Source organism: Salvelinus alpinus, chromosome 12, assembly GCF_045679555.1.
Source record: "Salvelinus alpinus chromosome 12, SLU_Salpinus.1, whole genome shotgun sequence".
Classification (NCBI taxonomy): domain Eukaryota; kingdom Metazoa; phylum Chordata; class Actinopteri; order Salmoniformes; family Salmonidae; genus Salvelinus; species Salvelinus alpinus.
In genome coordinates, this window is record NC_092097.1 from 43,615,488 (window position 1) to 43,636,149 (window position 20,662).

The 20,662-nt window shown below is 41.0% G+C and overlaps 2 protein-coding genes across 4 annotated transcripts in view; one reads left to right on the forward strand and one right to left on the reverse strand.

Annotated features, from left to right (window-relative positions):
- Positions 1–214: 214 nt before the first annotated feature.
- Positions 215–4,699, forward strand: LOC139536200 (neuronal vesicle trafficking-associated protein 1-like). The gene is made up of 5 exons (XM_071336523.1): positions 215–462; positions 800–959; positions 1,284–1,400; positions 2,643–2,753; positions 3,066–4,699. The coding sequence occupies exons 2-5, from the start codon at positions 831–833 to the stop codon at positions 3,255–3,257; spliced, it is 549 nt and encodes a 182-aa protein (XP_071192624.1). The 5' UTR covers positions 215–462; positions 800–830; the 3' UTR covers positions 3,258–4,699.
- Positions 4,700–7,111: 2,412 nt separating this feature from the next.
- The window catches only part of LOC139536199 (syntaxin-18-like), a 42,632-nt gene continuing 29,081 nt past the window's right edge, over positions 7,112–20,662 (reverse strand). For 2 of the 3 annotated variants that reach the window (XM_071336521.1, XM_071336520.1), the window contains exons 2-11: positions 16,025–16,092; positions 12,287–12,402; positions 12,062–12,139; positions 11,886–11,952; positions 11,185–11,294; positions 10,696–10,793; positions 8,628–8,686; positions 8,448–8,517; positions 8,261–8,341; positions 7,112–7,989 (exon numbers count right to left, since the gene is read on the reverse strand). In XM_071336521.1, the coding sequence (XP_071192622.1) occupies positions 7,894–7,989; positions 8,261–8,341; positions 8,448–8,517; positions 8,628–8,686; positions 10,696–10,793; positions 11,185–11,294; positions 11,886–11,952; positions 12,062–12,139; positions 12,287–12,402; positions 16,025–16,092 (843 nt within the window). In that variant the 3' untranslated portion in view covers positions 7,112–7,893. The remainder of the gene's footprint in view (positions 7,990–8,260; positions 8,342–8,447; positions 8,518–8,627; positions 8,687–10,695; positions 10,794–11,184; positions 11,295–11,885; positions 11,953–12,061; positions 12,140–12,286; positions 12,403–16,024; positions 16,093–20,662) is intronic. The other variant, XM_071336522.1, reaches the window with a different exon arrangement.

Consider the following 20,662-nt stretch of genomic DNA (forward strand, 5'->3'; position numbering starts at 1 on the left):
ATTGTAACTAAACACGGCCACCTACACATTATGATAAAGTTGCTTATTTCCATAACTAACAGGAGTAATGTTTGTATAATTCTAAATAGTGTTTAATAGACTAACCCTAAAAAAGTCCCAATAGGGAAAAACAGCAATCCAAATTGGTGAGAAGGGGTGCACAAATAACAAAATATTTGTTTTGTTAATGTAGCAATTTTCTTTCCCTGGACCTGCTCTCAAGGGTTCATGTCTTGTGTTGCCTATGTATGGGATGTAATGTTGTTACATCACTTACGCTGCCAACAGCAGCATCCATAGCTCGAAGGGACCGCCTTTTGAGAAGCATCAACGAGAGCTTGGCCATATTGTGCATCCAGTTTGTCGTAAATCGTCTGCGTCACACCTACACCGGCGTTCTCAGTTAAAGCAATAAAATAGGACAACAAAATAAACACGGACTACAAGTAAAAACGTTAACAGGTAAATGCTGATGTATTAGTCAATACCATATACAGGTTTATCGTTCGTATCATTAAATTTGTGCTTATTGCAACCGTAACATTCATAGGATACAATGGATGTGTTATTCTCGAGCCCTCCTTCGTGTATTTTTATAATGAAATTAACGAAAATAATCCACCTTGCATACAGTATATTTTATCAATTGCAATGTGATATGTAGGTGTGATTTTGCCTAATCTCACGAGTGATTCGCTACGTTAAAATAAAATGAAAACAATCACATGCCTTTCAATTTTGACGACGCATACATGTATTTCTCAGACAATCACTGAACGATTTGTATCTCTCCGAACAGGTTATACATTTACAGCCTTTAGTCTGGGAAAATGGTTAAATTGGGGAATAATTTCAGTGACAAAAACAACGCCAAAGCCGTCTCAGAAGATGGATTCGACACCATTCCCCTTATAACACCCTTAGATGCCAGTCAACTGCAGTTCCCTGCACTCGACAGGGTAAGATTTATTCAAGTGACTTGAATGCCTATTGATGCAATAGATCTACGCTACCCATCGTCAAATGTTTTCATGGGGTCCGTTTTCTTTATACAGTCTGAAATAATATGAATGTGGTCAAATAAGGACCCAATGGAAATAAACGTGTCTAGAGATAATATAATCACTGTTTGGTCAATAGCCTCAAATAAACATATATAAACCTATTCTTCATTACACACATGAAGGAAATAGGCCACAATTTATTCCACATGAATAAACACCTTCATGCAGGCCTATGAGCTTCATTGTTTATACATCTTGGTATTTTCCCTTGTGTTTCAGGTGGTGGTAAAGACCAAAACAGACTATGATGGGGGGAACAAGAAGAGCAGGCTGCGGTCCCCAAAAATAGCAGAATTCTCAATAAGCATAATCGAAGGGGTATCTGAACGACTCAAAGTAAGACATGTTACATTCTTCTTCTTCACCCGAGCACCTCAACCTCTTGATAATTTCAACTGCTGCCATGGCAATGGCCTTTTAATGGTTTTGTCACACTCAGTACACTCAGGCAAATTCTTGTCTTTTTTCACAAATTGTTCTTTTGCCCAATCAGATCAGCTCTGTAAAAGAGCTGATGTGGAAAGATCTGATGTGATTGGTCAAAAGACCAATTTAGTAGTGGAAAAGACCAATTTAGTTTAAAAAACCCGAATTGGGCTGCCTGTCTAAACACAACCATAGAGGTCTTTGAGAAGCAAATTGTTCGATTGCTACAGATCATCATCTTAAAAAGCCATATCTGCTCTGATTTGCAAGCTATCAAAGTGTGGGCCATCAACATCAATGGAGCAAATGCATCCCATGACATTCCATAGCACGTGATTTCTATATCTGTAGTGCTCTTCGTGGTATTTCCCAGCTTAATAAGGCGTAATCTGTTATCACTTGTAAGACATGTACTTTGCTGTAGGCAACATGCACTGTAGATGAAAGGGACATTCATTACATGGGTTCTTCTCTGGCGCCAAGACTGGTTTTGCATAGCATCCCCTCATTTACATTTTTTTAATGATTTTTGCAAGGTGTTTCTAACTCTGAGAAATATGACATCTATATCCTGGAAATCAGAAGAACTCTTATTAAACCTCTGTCAAATAAAATTATTGATATAATTCACTATGTTTTGTCCCCCGACCAAGACAAGATCAGGTTCTATATTCATAAAGTATCTGAGAGTAGAAGAGCTGATCTAGGACCAGTTTTGCATTTGGTTATAATGATCCTAGATCAGCACGGCTACTCTGAGACTTTTAATGAATATGGCCCAGGCCTCATCACTGAGTGATTTCTCCAACACCTCTCTCCCACTCCCCGCCTCCTCAGTTCCTCAAAGCGCCAGTAGTCATTGCGTAACACCCTAGCGATGTCAGTGCAATGTTCTTGTGCAGACTCTTTTAAAGACGTCATGTTTCTCACTCTGTTCAGTTTAATATCCAATTCATATTCCCTAATCAAACCCTCAGCCACGTCTTGATGACCTCTCGTAGATCTGAACAATAGAATAGGTGCAATAAGCAATATGGTAATAACTCCACCTAGCCTTCTGGCCCTGTATCCATAAAGCGCCACAGATTAGTATCTAGGGGCTAGGCACCTTCAGTAACCCAGAGGTGATGTTTGTCTCTCTCGTCTTTCCAGGTCACTCTGCTGGTGATTTGTGCTTTGGCGTTTCTGGTTTGCGTGGTGTTTCTGGTGGTCTATAAAGTCTACCAGTATGAGCAGCCCTGTCCAGAGGGCTTCATGTATGTGGTAAGCAACTAAGCATGCCTCTTTTTTTTCTCTTAAGTATTCAAGGTACCAATGAAGATGACATCTTTAAGAAATCCACTAATCATATCAATGGCAGCATACAATTGCATCTGCAAGATAGAACTTGCTGTGGTAAATCAATTATCTTTTCTCTCTCTGTTATTGGCAACTTGATGTTTGGTAATTTTGGAAATGACAGGTTTTCACAGGCACTTCCTAGACTCCAAGTTTTGCTTCTCTTGTCTACATTTCTATAGTTATTCCCTTTGTTCCTCTGTTAAATCTCTCTCCCTCTCTTTCCCTGTCTTGCAGCAAGGTCGGTGCATGCCGACTGGGATGTACGGTTACTACCCTCCTGGCGGGCGCGGGCGTCTCTTCACCATCATCAACCACTACAACATGGCCAAGCAGACCATCACCCGGTCCGTGTCCCCGTGGATGACCGTCATGTCCGAGGAGAAGGTCACCCAGCAAGAGACAGAGACCCACCAGAAGCTGGCCTAACGCACTGGGCTGTATTCAGAGGTGAAACGTTAAGAATGTTACAAATAGAACTACAATAAATAGAGCTGACCTGATGCCTAATTCAACATGAGCGATAATCACATCTGTTCTACAAAATGTATTTCTATCTGAGCGTTTTGTAACGTTGCACCCTTCTGAACAGACCCTAGGATCACCATCCAGCCGTGTGAAAAATAGTATACACGGTGCCGTTCAAGCAAACCCGAAATCTGGAAAAACATTCTTTAGCTAAAATGGTTCTTCTTGAGCTACGCCAGTTTTAAATGATATGATATAACTGCAATGTATCAGGCATAATGTGTTTTAATCTGTGAAATTATTTGACAAAATGCATTTGTGTAAGCACAGACAGGAACTGCGGTTGGATGGGTATCTGGTTTGTTTGAATACATACACAAACAAGTCTTGCCACACAGACACTTGTTGACAAAACATCTTTGTACATAAACATAATGGGGAATAAAATCTCACTTCAGTACCCCAAATATAAACTGACTGAACCATTCTAGTGTCTGCGTAGCTGGTTTAAACACATGCACGGTTCATTTTGTTAGGCTTCTGCATTTCACACAACCATACTTTGTCTTTATTACTACAAAAAAACATTTGAATTACTGTCAGAGCACGTGCCATTTAACCATAGAGATCCAGCTAAAAATTATAACTTTTTGGTCCTCCTAGACTGTTTTGCCTCTCCCATTTGTGGATGAATGGGTGTGTGACTCACTTGAAGATGCATTTTAAATGACTCCTCCATTTGTGTAGAGGACCTTTTTAATTCTGACTCTTGTCCAATAGGAAAAAAGCACGGTACTACCTAAACTAGTCCAATAAGAAATGCCCATTTTTGTTTTCCATTTCAAAACACCTGAATACGACACAGGTAAGATGCTCATTATATTTATCCTGCATAATTGAACCCTCTGTAGTTTATCCGTCTCCACATGCAGCACTTAGAGCTCGTCCTTATTGGGAACTACACTGTATTTGGTCAGGCACTATGTCAATGCCTTCATAAAGCATGGGAATGCTTATTGTCACTGCATAGCATATCCTGTTTTCTTCTCGTTGATATTGAATGTTTTTTTTGCATTACTATTGAATGTAAACGTGTAATGCTATATGAATGGGATTCTGTAGCTGTCAGTTACCCTAGAACGCAGTCAAGTCATACAAAGTGATGTGTAGTAGAACTCAAGAACTCTAAAAATGAAACCTCTGAAAGGAGTGATTAATACATAGCTTTTTTTTCAACATATGTCATTTAAGAGTAATGCCTTCTGTTCTCACAGATTTTTTTATACAATGACGTAAACAGAAGTACATTTGATGCTGTTTTTTTTGGGGACATATGAGTAATAGGCTTTGAGCTGGAAACCAATGTAAACAAACATCTATTAAAATGCACACATTTCAAAAACGTTTGAGTAATCCATCATATCTCAAGATGAAGTTCATTCATGTATTTACGAGCATGGTGTAATAATGCTTAATCTTGTATCAGTTCAATTCAGTAGTGTTCAATTCCCTTAAAATAAAGGAAATCATGGCTTTTAACAGTATTTTCCCCAGGGCCTTGATCAAAGTGAGATATTGGGAGTGATATAATCATTTTGCTGGGATATAGGATCATCCAAATGAACAGATTTTCAGAAGCATAAATCTGAGAATGAAATCTCTAAAGCTCATTGTTCCAAAGGCCATTTTCTGGATGGGGGTTCATGCCGTTGGCCCAGAGTTCTACATCTGGATACTGTTGGTTTGTCATACACTAGACTGGAGAATTGCTATAGTACAATTTGTATAATATACAGGTAACTGCCAAAATAATGTAAACACTTGAGTAAATGAGGGATACAAAGTGTATTGAAAGCAGGTGCTTCCACACAGGTGTGGTTCCCTAGTTAATTAAGCAATTGACATCCCATCATGCTTAGGGTCATGTATACAAATGCTGGGCAGGCCATTATTTTGGCTACCATGGCTATGCCCCCATAGGATCACAATGACCCCATCCACAGGGCACAAGTGGTCACTGAATGGTTTGATGAGCTTAAAAACGATGTAAACCATATGCCATGGCCATCTCAGTCACCAGATCGCAACCCCTTGGAACATTTATGGGACATTCTGGAGTGGCGCCTGAGACAGCCTTTCCCACCACCATCAACAAAACACCAAATAATGGAATTTCTCGTGGAAGAATGGTTTCGCACAGTGGTGTGTATTTGTGGATGCCAAGCTTCCCACAAAAATGTACCCCCCAAATATTTATTTTGTCTCTGTGTTTCATAATTTTCCTTCAATTCGCAAGAGGCTGATGACTATCTCACAGGAGAACATCAGAGCGAGCGAAACAGTGCCCCTCTGTCTCTCTACGTGTAGGCCATCTATCTGATACTGTCTGGTCCAAACGAGTATGACATTGTTGTCCCCGTAGCATTGAATGCAATCAGTGTTAAGCTAAACTGAGCGAGCTCAACTGTGAATGTTCCTTGGCGTCTCCTATCAAATCGCTTTGAGGGCATACGTCATTAACAGAAGCAACTTGAATTGTTGCATCTTGTGTTGTTGTCCGCCGGTGGCTAGATAACTAGCTAGCTAAAATTATCCCTTTCCAAAATTAGACATGGGTGGAGATAAGGATTTGGACTTGTGGTTTTACCTAATTCTCCGTACTGGCCAATGATTATAACGGCAATTCTGAGCCAACCATTCATTTATACATTGTTGTGCCCCTGGCCTGAGAGGATGTAAGTCCAATATGTAGCTAGATGTAGAAGGCTAATGTTAACTAGCTAACGTTGCCCATGAAGGGAAGTTTGTCTAGCGAGCAAGTATTTTAGCCAGGTAGCCTAGGACAACAAAACATAAGTGTATGACAGAGTGATAGACCGTTTCGTTAACATGAAAGAGAGGGGGATGGCATTGGCGTTTCTCTACAGGTAGGGCGAGTCAACATGTTTTTCTACTTGCGCGAAAGCAAACAGAAATCAGAACGAAGGACATCATATTTAGCTTCTGTTGATTGGACTAAATTGTTTTTGGTATCTTTTAGATGTCACTGTATTAGACTAAGCAGAGGTGATTTGAGGATGTTGAAGTTGAAATGGTGCTGAAACACAGGAGGCAGTTCCTGTTTTCTTTGTTCCTGTGGTTCTAAATCAATAGTTGTTTAGTGGTCCAAAAATGTCGGAAACATTTACTTACTTAATAACCAGGTTGTAGGTCATGCAATATGCGTCGTGGACTTCACCGAACAGAGGTTGCTCTCCGGTTTTGTGATAAAACAAAGGTGTGGTTGAAGTTATTCTGCCACTGTCTTCTTATTGTCTTGGCCTTTAGGCCTATATATCACGGTCGCAAGGCATATGAATTAGCAGCAAACAACACTATTATCACAACACATACAGTGTAGGTTGTAATGTGTCTTTTTTGGGGGGGGCCTTGGCTTCCCCAGTGATTTTATCCACGCACCACTACTGGTGTCTCATCCATCCAAAAGTGTTCCAGACACTTGTAGAATCTGTGCCAAGGTGCCCCAATGCCCTATTTATGACACTATGTTGGCATTTCCTTTATTTTGTCAGTTACATGTATCAACTAGTGCAGTATTTCTCAATGCCAATCCTCGAGTAGCCCCAGACAAAAAACTCCTGATTCAACTCATTGAGGGCCTGATGATTAGTTGACAAGTTGAATCAGGTGCTTCACCAGGGCTACACTAAAAATGTGTACTGTTGGGGGTACTCGAGGACTGGGGTTGGGAACCACTGAACTAGTGACTGTGGATCTCTTGCTGTAATTTGGAGAAATAAGAGAAAATAGTCAAATTTCTTTCATAAGCAGTGCTTCAATATATTTGTCTTAGGACTAGGTTTCAACACAAGCAGCAAGTGCCAAGTGGAGTTATACCACCAAAAATACTCCCATTGATTGATCATAACTACCGTATTTACACAAACAAAAGGCTTACATGGTCTGTGTAACTCATAACCCCTTCTTGAAAATAACCCATCTGCAAGAGCTAAACCTTACCCCATGGTATGTGGTTCTCTCATATCTTTTCCCTTGAACGACAAATGTGCATACCATTGAAATACATACATATGAAAGACCATAAGGGTTTCAAAAACCATTTTCTTCATCCCAACAAAGCGTAAGTCTACAATGTGTATTGTCAAGACCTCAATACAAACAAAGAATGATGAATAGCTCAAAAACCACTTACTTCCTTTGAGAAAGACGGCAGAGGACAGTTGCTGTTGATGCAATAACAAGTATTGTGGTCAGTATGTGATACTGATCGCCCATATATACACACAGTACAGGTGGACGACAGCACTTTGCATTCAGCCAATAGTGTGCTTTACTGCATTTGTAAACATGCGTTTACACTGTCCTCTAGTGGATCGAGTACGGTTGACAGTAGTGAAGTCGTCCTGAAAGCACATGTCTGGGGTCAGTTCTCTTCGGAGTAGGAAAAGCTGGTCCTAAACCCAACACTTTGTCCATCCAACCATATACTTCAATGTGATAACCACTTAAGCTCAGGCTGATGTCACTTCCTGCTGATGGAAGTCACTTACTTCCTGGTTCTGCCAGGTTCAAGGGGTTAGCTGTCGTACCAATCCAGGAAGAGCAGAGAGAAGGAGCACATGACGAGGAAGAAGAGAATCCAGACACGGAATCCAGCATTGTTTTGGATGGCCTGGAAACGCAAGGCAAGCATACGATGAAACCACAGAGTTAAAAGAGATCACTGGCTGTGCTAAGCACCTCAAGAGTCAGTCACGAATATTTGGTACATTTGTTTTTCTAAAAGTTACATCCTCCATCCTCCATATGGACACCCTCATAATAAAAAAATATTTAGGTAAATATTTCAAAATATGTTTAATATCTACATACAATAATATACTGTACAGTATAAAAAGCAGGGGGGGAAAAAGCAGGGGTTGTTTAGCATAACCTGCCATTACCTCTCGGATGTCCTCGTTTCCCTCTTTGACATTTTCAGTGGCTCCCACGACTAGCTGATGGATACTGTCTATCTCAGTTTCCTGTGAAAAACACAAAACAGGAAATAAAAACACACTAATAACACATCAAGAACACTTTATTAAGTGGGATGGGCATTGGACCAGGGGGAATAAGGAAGTCACTCACTTGCATTAGCACCTTCTCCGCAAAAATCTCCTGGAGTCGCGAGATCTCAACAACCTTGCCTTCGATTTGCCTGAAAAAAATTGGGAGAAGATGAATTTATCTTTTTCATTTTTGCTTCACCTCAGTCATATTTAGGAATGTAGTGGTAAGAATGATCTGAAGGGCTGATTAAACACTAACCTGACTTCATCTACTAGGTTGCTCATCTCACTCACCAGCCTCTGGTTCTCCTGTTCAAACTAGACAGAGTGAAACCCAATCAAATCAACGTTTATTTTATTTTGCAAAGGATACAACAGGTGTAAACAGTAGAGCTAAATGCTTACTTACAAGCTCTTCCTCAACAATGCAATGTCTAATATCAAAATACGAAAATAGAAAATCAGAATAGGATTTTAAAGAGCACGGAATCAATACTAGGTCAGATATCTACAAATAAAAACACGGGAAGTAAAACACATGAGAATGTACACAAGGTCAGTACCAGTATCATATCAATATGCAGTTGGTAGATACAGTGCATTCGGACCCCTTGACTTTTTCCACATTTTGTTATGTTAAAGCCTTATTCTAAAATGTATTCAAACATTTTTTCCCCTCAATCTACACACAATACCCTATAATGACAAAGCAAAAACAGGTTTTTAGAAATGTTTGCAAATGTATTCAAACTAAAAAAATGATATCAAATTTATATAAGTATTCAGACCCTTTACTCAGTATATTGTTGAAGGAGCTTTGGCAGCAATTACAGCCTAGAGTCTTCTTGGGTATGACCTTACAAGCTTGGCACACCTGTATTTGGGGAGTTTCTCCCATTCTTATCTGCAGATCCTCTCAAGATCTGGCAGGTTGGATGGGGAGCGTCGCTGCACAGCTATTTTCAGGTCTCTCCAGAGATGTTCGATTGGGTTAAAGTCCAGACTCTGGCTGGGCCACTCAAGGACATTCAGAGACTTGTGCCAAAGCCACTCCTGTGTTGTTTTGGATGTGTGCTTAGGGTCATTGTTCTGTTGGAAGGTGAAACGTCGCCCAAGTCTGAGGTCCTGAGCACTCTGGAACAGGTTTTCATCAAGGATCTCTCTGTCCTTTGATCCGTTATTATTTTCCTCGGTCCCGACTAGTCTTCCAGTCCCTGCCACTGAAAAACATCCTCACAGCATGATGCTGCTACCACCATGCTTCACCATATGGATGGTGCCAGATTTCCTCCGGATGTGACGCTTGGCATTCTGGCCAGAGTTCAATCTTGGTTTCATCAGACCCGAGAATCTTGTTTCTCATGGTCGGAGAGTCCTTTAGGTGCCTCTTGGCAAACTCCAAGTGGGCTGTCATGAGACTTTTACTGAGGAGTGCCTTCAGTCTGGCCACTCTACCATACAGGCCTGATTGGTGGAGTGCTGCAGAGATGGTTGTTCTTCTGGAAGGTTCTCCCATCTCCACAGAAGAACTCTGGAGCTCTGTCAAAGTGACCATTGGGTTCTTGATTTCCTTCCTGAACAAGGCCCTTCTCCCCCGATTGCTCAGTTTGGCCGTCTGGCCAGCTCTAGGAAGAGTCTTGATGGTTCCAAACTTCTTCTATTTTAGATTGACGGAGGCCACTGTGTTCTTGGGGACCTTCAATGCTGCATAAATGTTTTGGTACCCTTCCCCAGATCTGTGCCTCCACACAATCCTGTCTCGGAGCTCTACGGACAATTTCTTCGACCTCATGGCTTGGTTTTTGCTCTGACATGCACTGTCAACTGTGGGACCTTATATAGACAGGTGTGTGCCTTTCCAAAGCACGTTAATCACTTGAATTTACCACAGGTGGACTACAATCAAGTTGTAGAAAACATCTCAAAAAGTATCAATAGAAACAGGATGCACCTGAGCTCAATTTCGAGTCTCATAGCAAAGGGTCTGAATACTTATGTAAATAAGGTATCTGTTTTTATTTTAATGTAATTAACAAAAATGTTTCTTAAAACTGTTTTCGCTTTGGCATTATGGGGTATTGTGTGTAGATTGATGAGGGAAAAACCAAATTTAATAAATTTTAGAAAGATTGTAACGTAACAAAATATGGAAAAAGTCAAGGGGTCTGAATACTTTCTGAACGCACTGTACATGTAGGCAGGGGTAAAAGTGACTTGAATCACATGAGATCAGACAACAACGTAGAGACAATAATAGAAAATTGCATTGGGGAGAGAGAGCAAGCACATGTTAGCATACACAACATCTCTGTTCCATAGTTCCATACCATCTGCATCTCCTCAGGTGAGAGCTCGTCATCCACACGACCCTGGCCCTCCTCCCACAGGCTCACATTGTTCTCCGGGACCTCCATCACGCTCCGCTCTTCAGGGAGAAAACAAGGAGATGTACACTCTTCACTTCACTGTATATAGACTTTTTCTACTGTATGTTTGTTTACTCCATGTGTAACTCTGTGTTGTTGTATGTGTCGGACTGCTTTGCTTTATCTTGGCCAGGTCGCAGTTGTAAATGAGAACTTGTTCTCAACTAGCCTGGTTAAATAAAGGTGAAAAAAAGCTAACGCAAAGATTAAGAAGTCACTCCTTTCATAACTCTTTATTTTAAATACAGAAGTTGACTATTTCCATTCAAACATTTCAGTTAAATGCACTGCATGTATGATTTCCAAGAAAAACACCATTCAAATAGTCAGCTGTTCTCAAAATAGATTTTCTTTCCACCAGTGGGATCACCTCTTGGTCTCTGTACTCACCACCGCTGCTGCTCTCCTCCTTGGATGTTTTCTCCTCGCTGTGCTGTTCCACCTGTGGGCTTTTCTCCACCACCACCCTACTGTGGTAGTGCTCTGGCTCTAGTCGGGACCTAGAATAATATCAAAACGCCAAAGGCAAGCTCAGTCTTCCTAAATGTCAAGAAAAACACTAAAGGGATAGTTTGTGTGTTTGGCAATGAAGCCCTTTAATTCACCATTCAGATGAACTCGTGGATACCATTTTTATGTCTCTGCATCCAGTATGTATGAAGTTAGAGGTCGTTTCGTGAGCCAATGCTAACTAGCATTAGCGCAATGAGTGGAAGTGTGCAGGAACATAGACTTCCCATGATTGTGCTAACGTTAGTTGGCAACTTCCTTCAAACTGAATGTAGGGATATAAAAATGGTTTCGACGAGTTCATCTGACTCTGGGGAAGTAGATAAAATCTCCAACTATCCCTTTAAGGCAAGGTCACAATGTGTTTTATGGAGATAGATTACTGCCATAATGTTGTAAATGAATGAAGAATACTGGACAAATAAATTACGTGTTGTAAAAATACAGACTAATAATACACATTTATTGTCAGAATTTAACTCAAGCGTTCCTAAAATCAAGAATTCTAACAATAAATGAATAATTCAAGGTATTTTTTGTTTTATCCTTCCATTGAGAATAATAGCTCCTCGAACACTCACAGTCTCTTCTTGTCTACCACTCTCTTCACTCGTATAGCCCTCTGCTGGGAATAAAGCTTGCATACTCCTGCAAACAATGATCGACACAAATCATATATTGTCAACATTATTACAAAGTACAGTACTTACAATATGCACTGACATCAAATATATACCGGCATCACTAACGAGCCCACCTTTCAAATACATCTCGATTAGGTCGAGGACCGCCCCCCTGTGCTCTTTAATCTGGGTCGATATGACCTGTTTCTCAGCTGGAAGGGTGACAAAAAAATTGAAAAGTGTTATTATTATTGTGTATTAAGCAGTATACACACACACACACACACACACACACACACACACACACACACACACACACACACACACACACACACACACACACACACACACACACACACCTTCAGAGCGGAGCTGCTTGATGGCTTCAGAGCAGGTTCTCATGAAGATCTGGGCGTCCTGGTCGATCTGGTCTCGCTCATTGTCTGTCATCCGGGTTAGGTCTGATGAGATGAGACTGTAAACACACAAAGCTATTAAATAAAAAACGTATTTCAAATTCAAGTTTTTTATTACATTCATATAGAAGTCAATACAATCCATGAGCATACAACATATCATAAATGCAAGTAATTTAATTAAACAAAACCAATATTAAAAGTGTCAGGATACATGGTCGTTGAGATGGTATCGAGAGCTAGGTAGTATTGGACCCAGATCTGCTATAAACCAGATCTGCTGATTCTGTGCAGTTAAATGATATCAGTTACTCTGCTGACTGACACACACACACACACACACACACACACAAACAAATCACTATGAGCCGAGTTCTGACAGACTCCAATGTTCTGTCAGTAGCTCTGGCCACCCTAGCCTTTTAGAGACCGAGACTGCCATCGTAGTAATAATTTCTGCTGACGTCAAAGTGAGGGACATTGTACAAAACAAGTTAGAGATTGGATCGTCTCTAACCAATCAGAGGATTGGACTGTACAGGTGCTAAATCTCAGTTTCTGAATGATAGTTCTGTGATGACGGACACATGTACAGTTATTTTCATTTTCTGTCAAATAAACATGAAAAGGGCACACAGACCTTTGCCGTGTTTAATAAAGAAACAATATACGTACATATTATACAAGTCTATGGGAAGATAATGTCATAGAATGTACTTCTTCCCATTTAAACTAATAATAATAATAATGTTTCATTCATAACATTTTTATTTAATATTCTCCATTAGACACAGGTTTAAAGAAATCATATTAACAATTTGGCTAATGGATCCAAATTGCTGGCTCATACTGAATTTAGGCGTAGGCCCATACTACATTTTATTCCGCTGCTCTATCGCTACATACAGGTTACTGCCAAAATAAAAGGAAACACTTGAGTAAATGAGGGATCAAATTAAATAAAATTGTATTTATCACATGCACCGAATACAACATACCATGAAATGCTAACTTACAAGCCCTTAAACAAAGCAGTTCAAGAAAGAGTTAAGAAAATATTTACTAAATTAACTGAAGTAAAAAATAATATTAAAAAGTAACAAGAAAATGACATAACAATAACGAGGCTATGAATAGTCCGGGTGTCCATTTGATGTTCTTGTTCAGCAGTCTTATGGCTTGGGGGTAGAAGCTGTTAAGGAGCCTTTTGGTCCTAGTCTTGGAGCTCCGGTACCGCTTGCCGTGTGGTAGCAGAGAAAAGAGTCTATGACTTGGGTGACTAGAGTCTTTGACAATTTTTTGGGCTTAGTATATCGGTCCTGGATGTCAGGAAACTTGGCCCCAGTGATGTACTGGGCCGTACGCACTACCATCTGTAGCGCCTTGCGGTCAAATTCCGAGCAGTTGCCATACCAGGCGGTGATGCAACCGGTCAAGATGCTCTCGATGGTGCAGCTGGAGAACTTTTTGAGGATCTGGGGACCCATGCTAAATCTTTTCAGTCTCCTGAGGGGAAAAAGGTGTTGTCGTGCCATTTTCACAACTGTCTTAGTGTGCTTGGACCATGATCGTTTGTTGGTAAGGGGCCCCGAACACAGCCGAGGGGCCCCGGATACAAAGTATATTGAAAGCAGGTGCTTCCACACAATAGCGGACTGACGGTTGGGAGCACCGGGACATTTCCCGGTGGCCCGAGGGTCGTTTTGGCCTGCTGTGAATAGTCAACTTGACCAGCGATAACATAGCAAGCAGGAATGAGTTGATGGAGAATCCACGCATCAGGTGCGACTCTCGCTCTCTCACGGCAAAAATGACATCAGATCTCTCCGCGACGCACATAGCAACCGTCTACCTGCTTCTCTACCGATAACACTTTAGACAAGTCGCATGGCGAAATGGACGGTCAGAAAAGGAAAAGTGGAGCAGAGAGGGAGAGAATAAAAAAAGAGAAAGGCCCTTGCCACATACGCAGCTAAATGCTGCAAAATAAGCGACATGTTTTCCAGTAAGGGACCAGGTTTGTCAAAAACACAACACCCAGAATGGCTAGCTAAGTAGCCTAGCTAACGACAGTGACACAACGGCCGGTAGGATAAACAGTTTGCACATCTTAGGTCTTCGTGGAAGAATTATATCATAGCAATGAGTGCAACATAGCGTTCATAATATATATATCAACGATGTCACTCTTGCTGCGGGTAAAACCATTCTGTATACATCTGGCCCTTCTTTGAACACTGTTAACAAACCTCCAAATGAGCTTCAATGCCATTCAACACTCCTTCCGTGGCCTCCTTCTGCTCTTAAACGCTAATAAAACTAAATGCATGCTTTTCAACCGTTCGCTGCCCGCACCCGCCCGCCCAACTAGCATCACTACTCTAGAATATGTGGAAAACTACAAATACCTAGGTGTCTGGCTAGACAGTAAACTCTCCTTCCAGACTCATATTAACCATCTCCAATCCAAAATAAAATCTAGAATCGGCTTCCTATTTCACAACAAAGCCTCCTTCACTCACGCCGCCAAACATATCCTCGTAAAACTGACTATCCTATCGAACCTCGCGATGTCATTTACAAAATAGCCTCCAACACTCTACTCAGCAAACTGGATGCGGTCTATCACAGTGCCATCCGTTTTGTCACCAAAGCCCCATATACCACCCACCACTGCGACCTGTATTCTCTAGCCGACTGGCTCCAGGTCATCTATAAGTCTATGCTAGGTAAAGCTCCACCTTATTTCAGCTCACTGGTCACAATAACAACACCCACCCGTAGCATGTGCTCCAGCAGATATATCTCACTGGTCATCCCCAAAGCCAACACCTCCATTGGATGTTGCTTTAATATATCCACATAATTTTCCTGCCTCATGATGCCATCTATTTTGTGAAGTGCACCAGTCCCTCCTGCAGCAAAGCACCCCCACAACATGATGCTGCCACCCCAGTGCTTCACGGTTGGGATGGTGTTCTTCGGCTTGCAAGCTTCCCCCTTTTCCTCCAAACATAACGATGGTCATTATGGCCAAACAGTTCTATTTTTGTTTCAACAGACCAGAGGACATTTCTCCAAAAAGTACAATCTTTGTCCCCATGTGCAGTTGTAAACCTTAGTCTGGCTTTTTTATGGCGGTTTTGGAGCAGTGGCTTCTTCCTTGCTGAGCGGCCTTTCAGGTTATGTCGATATAGGACTCGTTTTACTGTGGATATAGATACTTTTGTACCCGTTTCCTCCAGCAGCTTCACAGGGTCCTTTGCTGCTGTTCTGGGATTTATTTGCACTTTTCGCAAAAAAATTACATCCACAGGTACACCTCCAATTGACTCAAATGATGTCAATTAGCCTTAGGAAAAATTACTTGTGTCATGCACAAAATAGATAGTCCTAACCGACTTGCCAAAACTATAGTTTGTTAACAAGAAATTTGTGGAGTGGTTGAAAAACAAGTTTTAATGACTCCAACCTAGGTGGATGTAAACTTCCGAAACATCAATTCATTTGTCAACGGTTAAATATATCACAATCCACACGAAGGCCGAGCTGAAACCTTGGTGGGGGCATTTTTGGGGTCAAACGTGAAAATGGATTAGCCACATGAAAGTCATACAGTTGAAATGGACAGAAAACAGAAAGTAAACAGGACATGGTTCGGTAACCTGATAGGAGGCTTACCTTCCAGCATTCACATAGTCCTTCCTGTGCTGCAGTAGAAAGTCTTTCAGCTTGGTGATGTTGGAGATCTGTCAATATGAATAGAAAATACATTACAGGAACGTTTATCAATTTCTTCATGTGTCCTTCTCCATTTGTTGACGACATCACAGTTCCTCTTCATGATTTTGGCCATCATTGTGGACTTTCATTGGTAAGATGTACCTGGAACCCCTTTCTTTTTACCAAACCAGTGTAAACATCTAAAGGGCTTATGAGATAACGATGCAGTATCTTGAGAAGTAGGCCTCTCTCTCAACGATGTCTCGCACAGCCAAATGCTGGTAAGAAGTCAGAGGTTGGTGGATTTCATTCCTTCACTGGTGGACCAAAGAGTTAATTTCAGGCCTTGCTCACACATCTCAAATTAGGCCTAAAACAACACAACTTTGCTTTCATTGACTGTGAAAGGCAAACCTTGTCCATGTGTCTCTCTCTATCCATTCTGAATGTTTACCAATTACTATTAGTTTATGGCAGGACATACCAAATTCAAACTGGCAATTTCCTTGTTAAATAGTTCCAGTAAATAAAATTATACGCTTCGTTATAGCTGCCCTGACAGAAAACATTAAAATATGCCTAAAATGTATAATCTGTCAACTATTTATCACAGATAAAATATCAGAGTAAATGTGTGCGCAGGAAAACCAGAGGAAACTCGGTGGAATCCAATATTTACTCCTGTAATTCAGGCAACATCTAAAAATATCTAATTGTTCCCCATCCACAGAGTGGAGCGCGAGAAGGACAGAAGTGTGTGTGAGTCAACACACAGCAGGCTCTGTTTGAGAAAAAAAAAAAAATATTTTTTTATCCAGACAAGCGAAGTATTGAAAATGACACAATGACTGACTGTGACAGAGACCCATGGTGCGCTGGACTGTTTTGGTAAAGCCAAAGCCCACTGTCTTCGGTCCAATCTTTTTCTTCTAGTGACCAAATCGCTGTGTTATTAACATGGCTTTCTGAGAATCTTTTTTAACTTTTAATACAGAGCTACAATTTGCTTGAAACCCATCTCCTCTCCTAGAAAACAAATAGGCCTAGACGTCTTGTATTTGTATTTATTATGGCTCCCCATTAGTTCCTGCCAAGGCAGCAGCTACTCTTCCTGGGGTCCGGCAAAATTAAGGCAGTTATACAATTTTACATTACAATACATTCATTAAAGAATTCAGAACACACTAAGTGTGTGCCCTCAGGCCCATACTCCATTACAACACATCTACAACGCAAAATCCATGTGTACAGTCGTGGCCAAAAGTTTTGAGAATGGCACAAATATTAATTTCCAAAGTTTGCTGCTTCAGTGTCTTCAGAAATTTTTGTCAGATGTTACTATGGAATACTGAAGTATAATTACAAGCATTTCAAAAGTGTCAATGGCTTTTATTGACAATTACATGAAGTTGATGCAAAGAGTCAATATTTGCAGTGATGACCCTTCTTTTTCAAGACCTCTGCAATCCGCCCTGGCATGCTGTCAATTAACTTATGGGCCACATCCTGACTGATGGCAGCCCATTCTTGCATAATCAATGCTTGGAGTTTGTCAGAATTTGTGGGGTTTTGTTTGTCCACCCGCCTTGAGGATTCACCACAAGTTCTCAATGGGATTAAGGTCTGGGGAGTTTCCTGGCCATGGACCCAAAATATCAATGTTTTGTTCCCAGAGCCACTTAGTTATCACTTTTGCCTTATGGCAAAGTGCTCCATCATGCTGGAAGAGGCATTGTTTGTCACCAGCATTTTTTTTTAAACAATACGCACATAGTAGACCTACAATCCAGGGTCACTAGACCACTGGTGTGCTATTTAAAATCTACTTCAAATCAAAATGACAAACGTCATATTCTTAAATTCCATACAAGCCAATGTGTCTCTGCTTTGCAACACCTCACCAGCATGTGGCAGTAGGTCCCTAGTGTAAGAGCCCCACTAGCTCCCAGGAGAGAACAGAGAGAAGATGTCAAGTGTGCTGGTTTGGAGGGGGTGATCCATCTTCTTTGTGTATACATTTACATTTGCATGTCTTTGCCAAAGTATGTGAATTTATATGAATATGCGCTTGCGTGTGTGTGTGTTTGGAGCGAGGCAGCAGGAGGAGAGTCTGCCGAGCTAAATCTAATTTCATCATCAAGGACCCCCACTTTACCTCCACTCAATCCTACCCCTCAGCCTGAACAATGCGCAAACAAACCGTCACAGGGGTTTAGCCAGCAGATTTGGTAACTGAGCTAATTTTATAATGATCACCCAGCAGTCATTTATGTCTCCATGGCTTGACCCCTATCTGTCCATTTTGAAGCATGTCTAAATCTCCTTTTAGATATAGCCTAGCCCAGTAGTCACCAACCAGTCGATTGCAATCGAGCTCAAAGGCATTCCTAGTCCATCGCCAAACATTTCTGTGAAAAAAACAAAAAACAACAGGTCTTCCCCTCAGTCATGAGGCTGAGAGGAAAATGTGCAGTTTTATAGTTAATTAAAGCTAAAATATTGGTGTGTTGACTGTGATAAAGGCACTGGATTATGCTCTACCTTATTTGCTAAATGAACGAATGAAACAGGAACTGGCATGGTGCATATAGCCAAAAGAAGCACTGACATGCCTCAATGCAGTCATATTCGTGGCTTATTAGGAGTGTGGCTTTCAGTTAGTTTTTTTGGGCAACCAATCCAGTGAATGCCATCCCAGGTTATCTGTTCTGTTATATTTAATCAAATCTGACTGTGATAAGGATGCAACCTGGGCTGACGCAGATGGCGGTTACTCATGTGCAGGACGACTTCTTTTTAAATGTTCATCCCAGACACCATCCAGAAAATCATTCTGGACTGCACTAATTTGGAGGGAAGGTGTGTTTTTCGAGAGAGATGGAAGGAGATGGACCAAACTCATTTAAAATCAAATGTTATTAGTCACATGCGTGAAATACCTTACAGTGGAATGATTACTTGCGAGCCCCTAACCAACAATGCAGTTTTAAAAAATACAGATAAGAATAAGAAATAAAAGTAACAAGTAATTAAAGAGCAGCAGTAAAATAACAATAGCGAGACTATATACTGCGGGGTACCGGTACAGAGTCAATGTGCGGGGGCTACGGTTAGTTGAGGTAATATGTACAGTTGAAGTCGGAAGTTTACATACACTTAGGTTGGAGTCATTAAAACTCCTTTCAACCACTTAACAAATTTCTTGTCAACAAACGTTAGGACATCTACTTTGTGCATGACACAAGTCATTTTTCCAACAATTGTTTACAGACAGACAGATCATTTCACTTATAATTCACTGTTTCACAATTCCAGTGGGTCAGAAGTTTACATACACTAAGTTGACTGTGCCTTTAAACAGCTTGGAAAATTCCAGAAAATGATGTAATGGCTTTAGAAGCTTCTGATATGGTAATTGAAATCCTTTGAGTCAATTGGAGGTGTACCTGTGGATGTATGTCAAGGCCTACCTTCAAACTCAGTGCGTCTTTGCTTGACATCATGGGAAAATCAAAAGAAATCCGCCAAGACCTCAGAAAAAAAATGGTAGACCTCCACAAGTTTGGTTCATCCTTGGGAGCAATTTCCAAACGCCTGAAGGTACCACGTTCATCTGTACAAACAATAGCACGCAAGTATAAACACCATGGGACCACACAGCCGTCATACCTCAGGAAGGAGACGCGTTCTGTCTCCTAGAGATGAACGTACTTTGGTGCGAAAAGTGCAAATCAATCCCAGAACAACAGCAAAGGACCTTGTGAAGCTGCTGGAGGAAACGGGTACAAAAGTATCTATATCCACAGTAAAACGAGTCCTATATCGACATAACCTGAAAGGCCGCTCAGCAAGGAAGAAGCCACTGCCTCGAAACCGCCATAAAAAAGCCAGACTACGGTTTGCAACTGCACATGGGGACAAAGATCGTACTTTTTGGAGAAATGTCCTCTGGTCTGATGAAACAAAAATAGAACTGTTTGGCCATAGAGGGACCGGTGCACTTCACAAAATAGATGGCATCATGAGGTAGGAAAACTATGTGATATATTAAAGCAACATCTCAAGACATCAGTCAGGAATTTAAAGCTTGGTCGCAAATGGGTCTTCCAAATGGACAATGACCCCAAGCATACTTCCAAAGTTGTGGCAAAATGGCTTAAGGACAACAAAGTCAAGCTATTGGAGTGGCCATCACAAAGCCCTGACCTCAATCCCATAGAAAATGTGTGGGCAGAACAGAAAAAGCGTGTGCGAGCAAGGAGGCCTAAAAACCAGACTCCATTACACCAGCTCTGTCAGGAGGAATGGACCAAAATTCACCCAACTTATTGTGGAAAGCTTGTGGAAGGCTATCCGAAACGTTTGACCCAAGTTAAACAATTTAAAGGCAATGCTACCAATTACTAATTGAGTGCATGTGAACATCTGACCCACTGGGAATGTGATGAAAGAAAAAAACGCTGAAATAAATCTCTACTATTATTCTGATATTTCACATTCTTCAAATAAAAGTGGTGATCCTAACTGACCTAAGACAGGGCATTTTTACTAGGATTCAATGTCAGAAATTGTGAAAAACTGAGTTTAAATGTATTT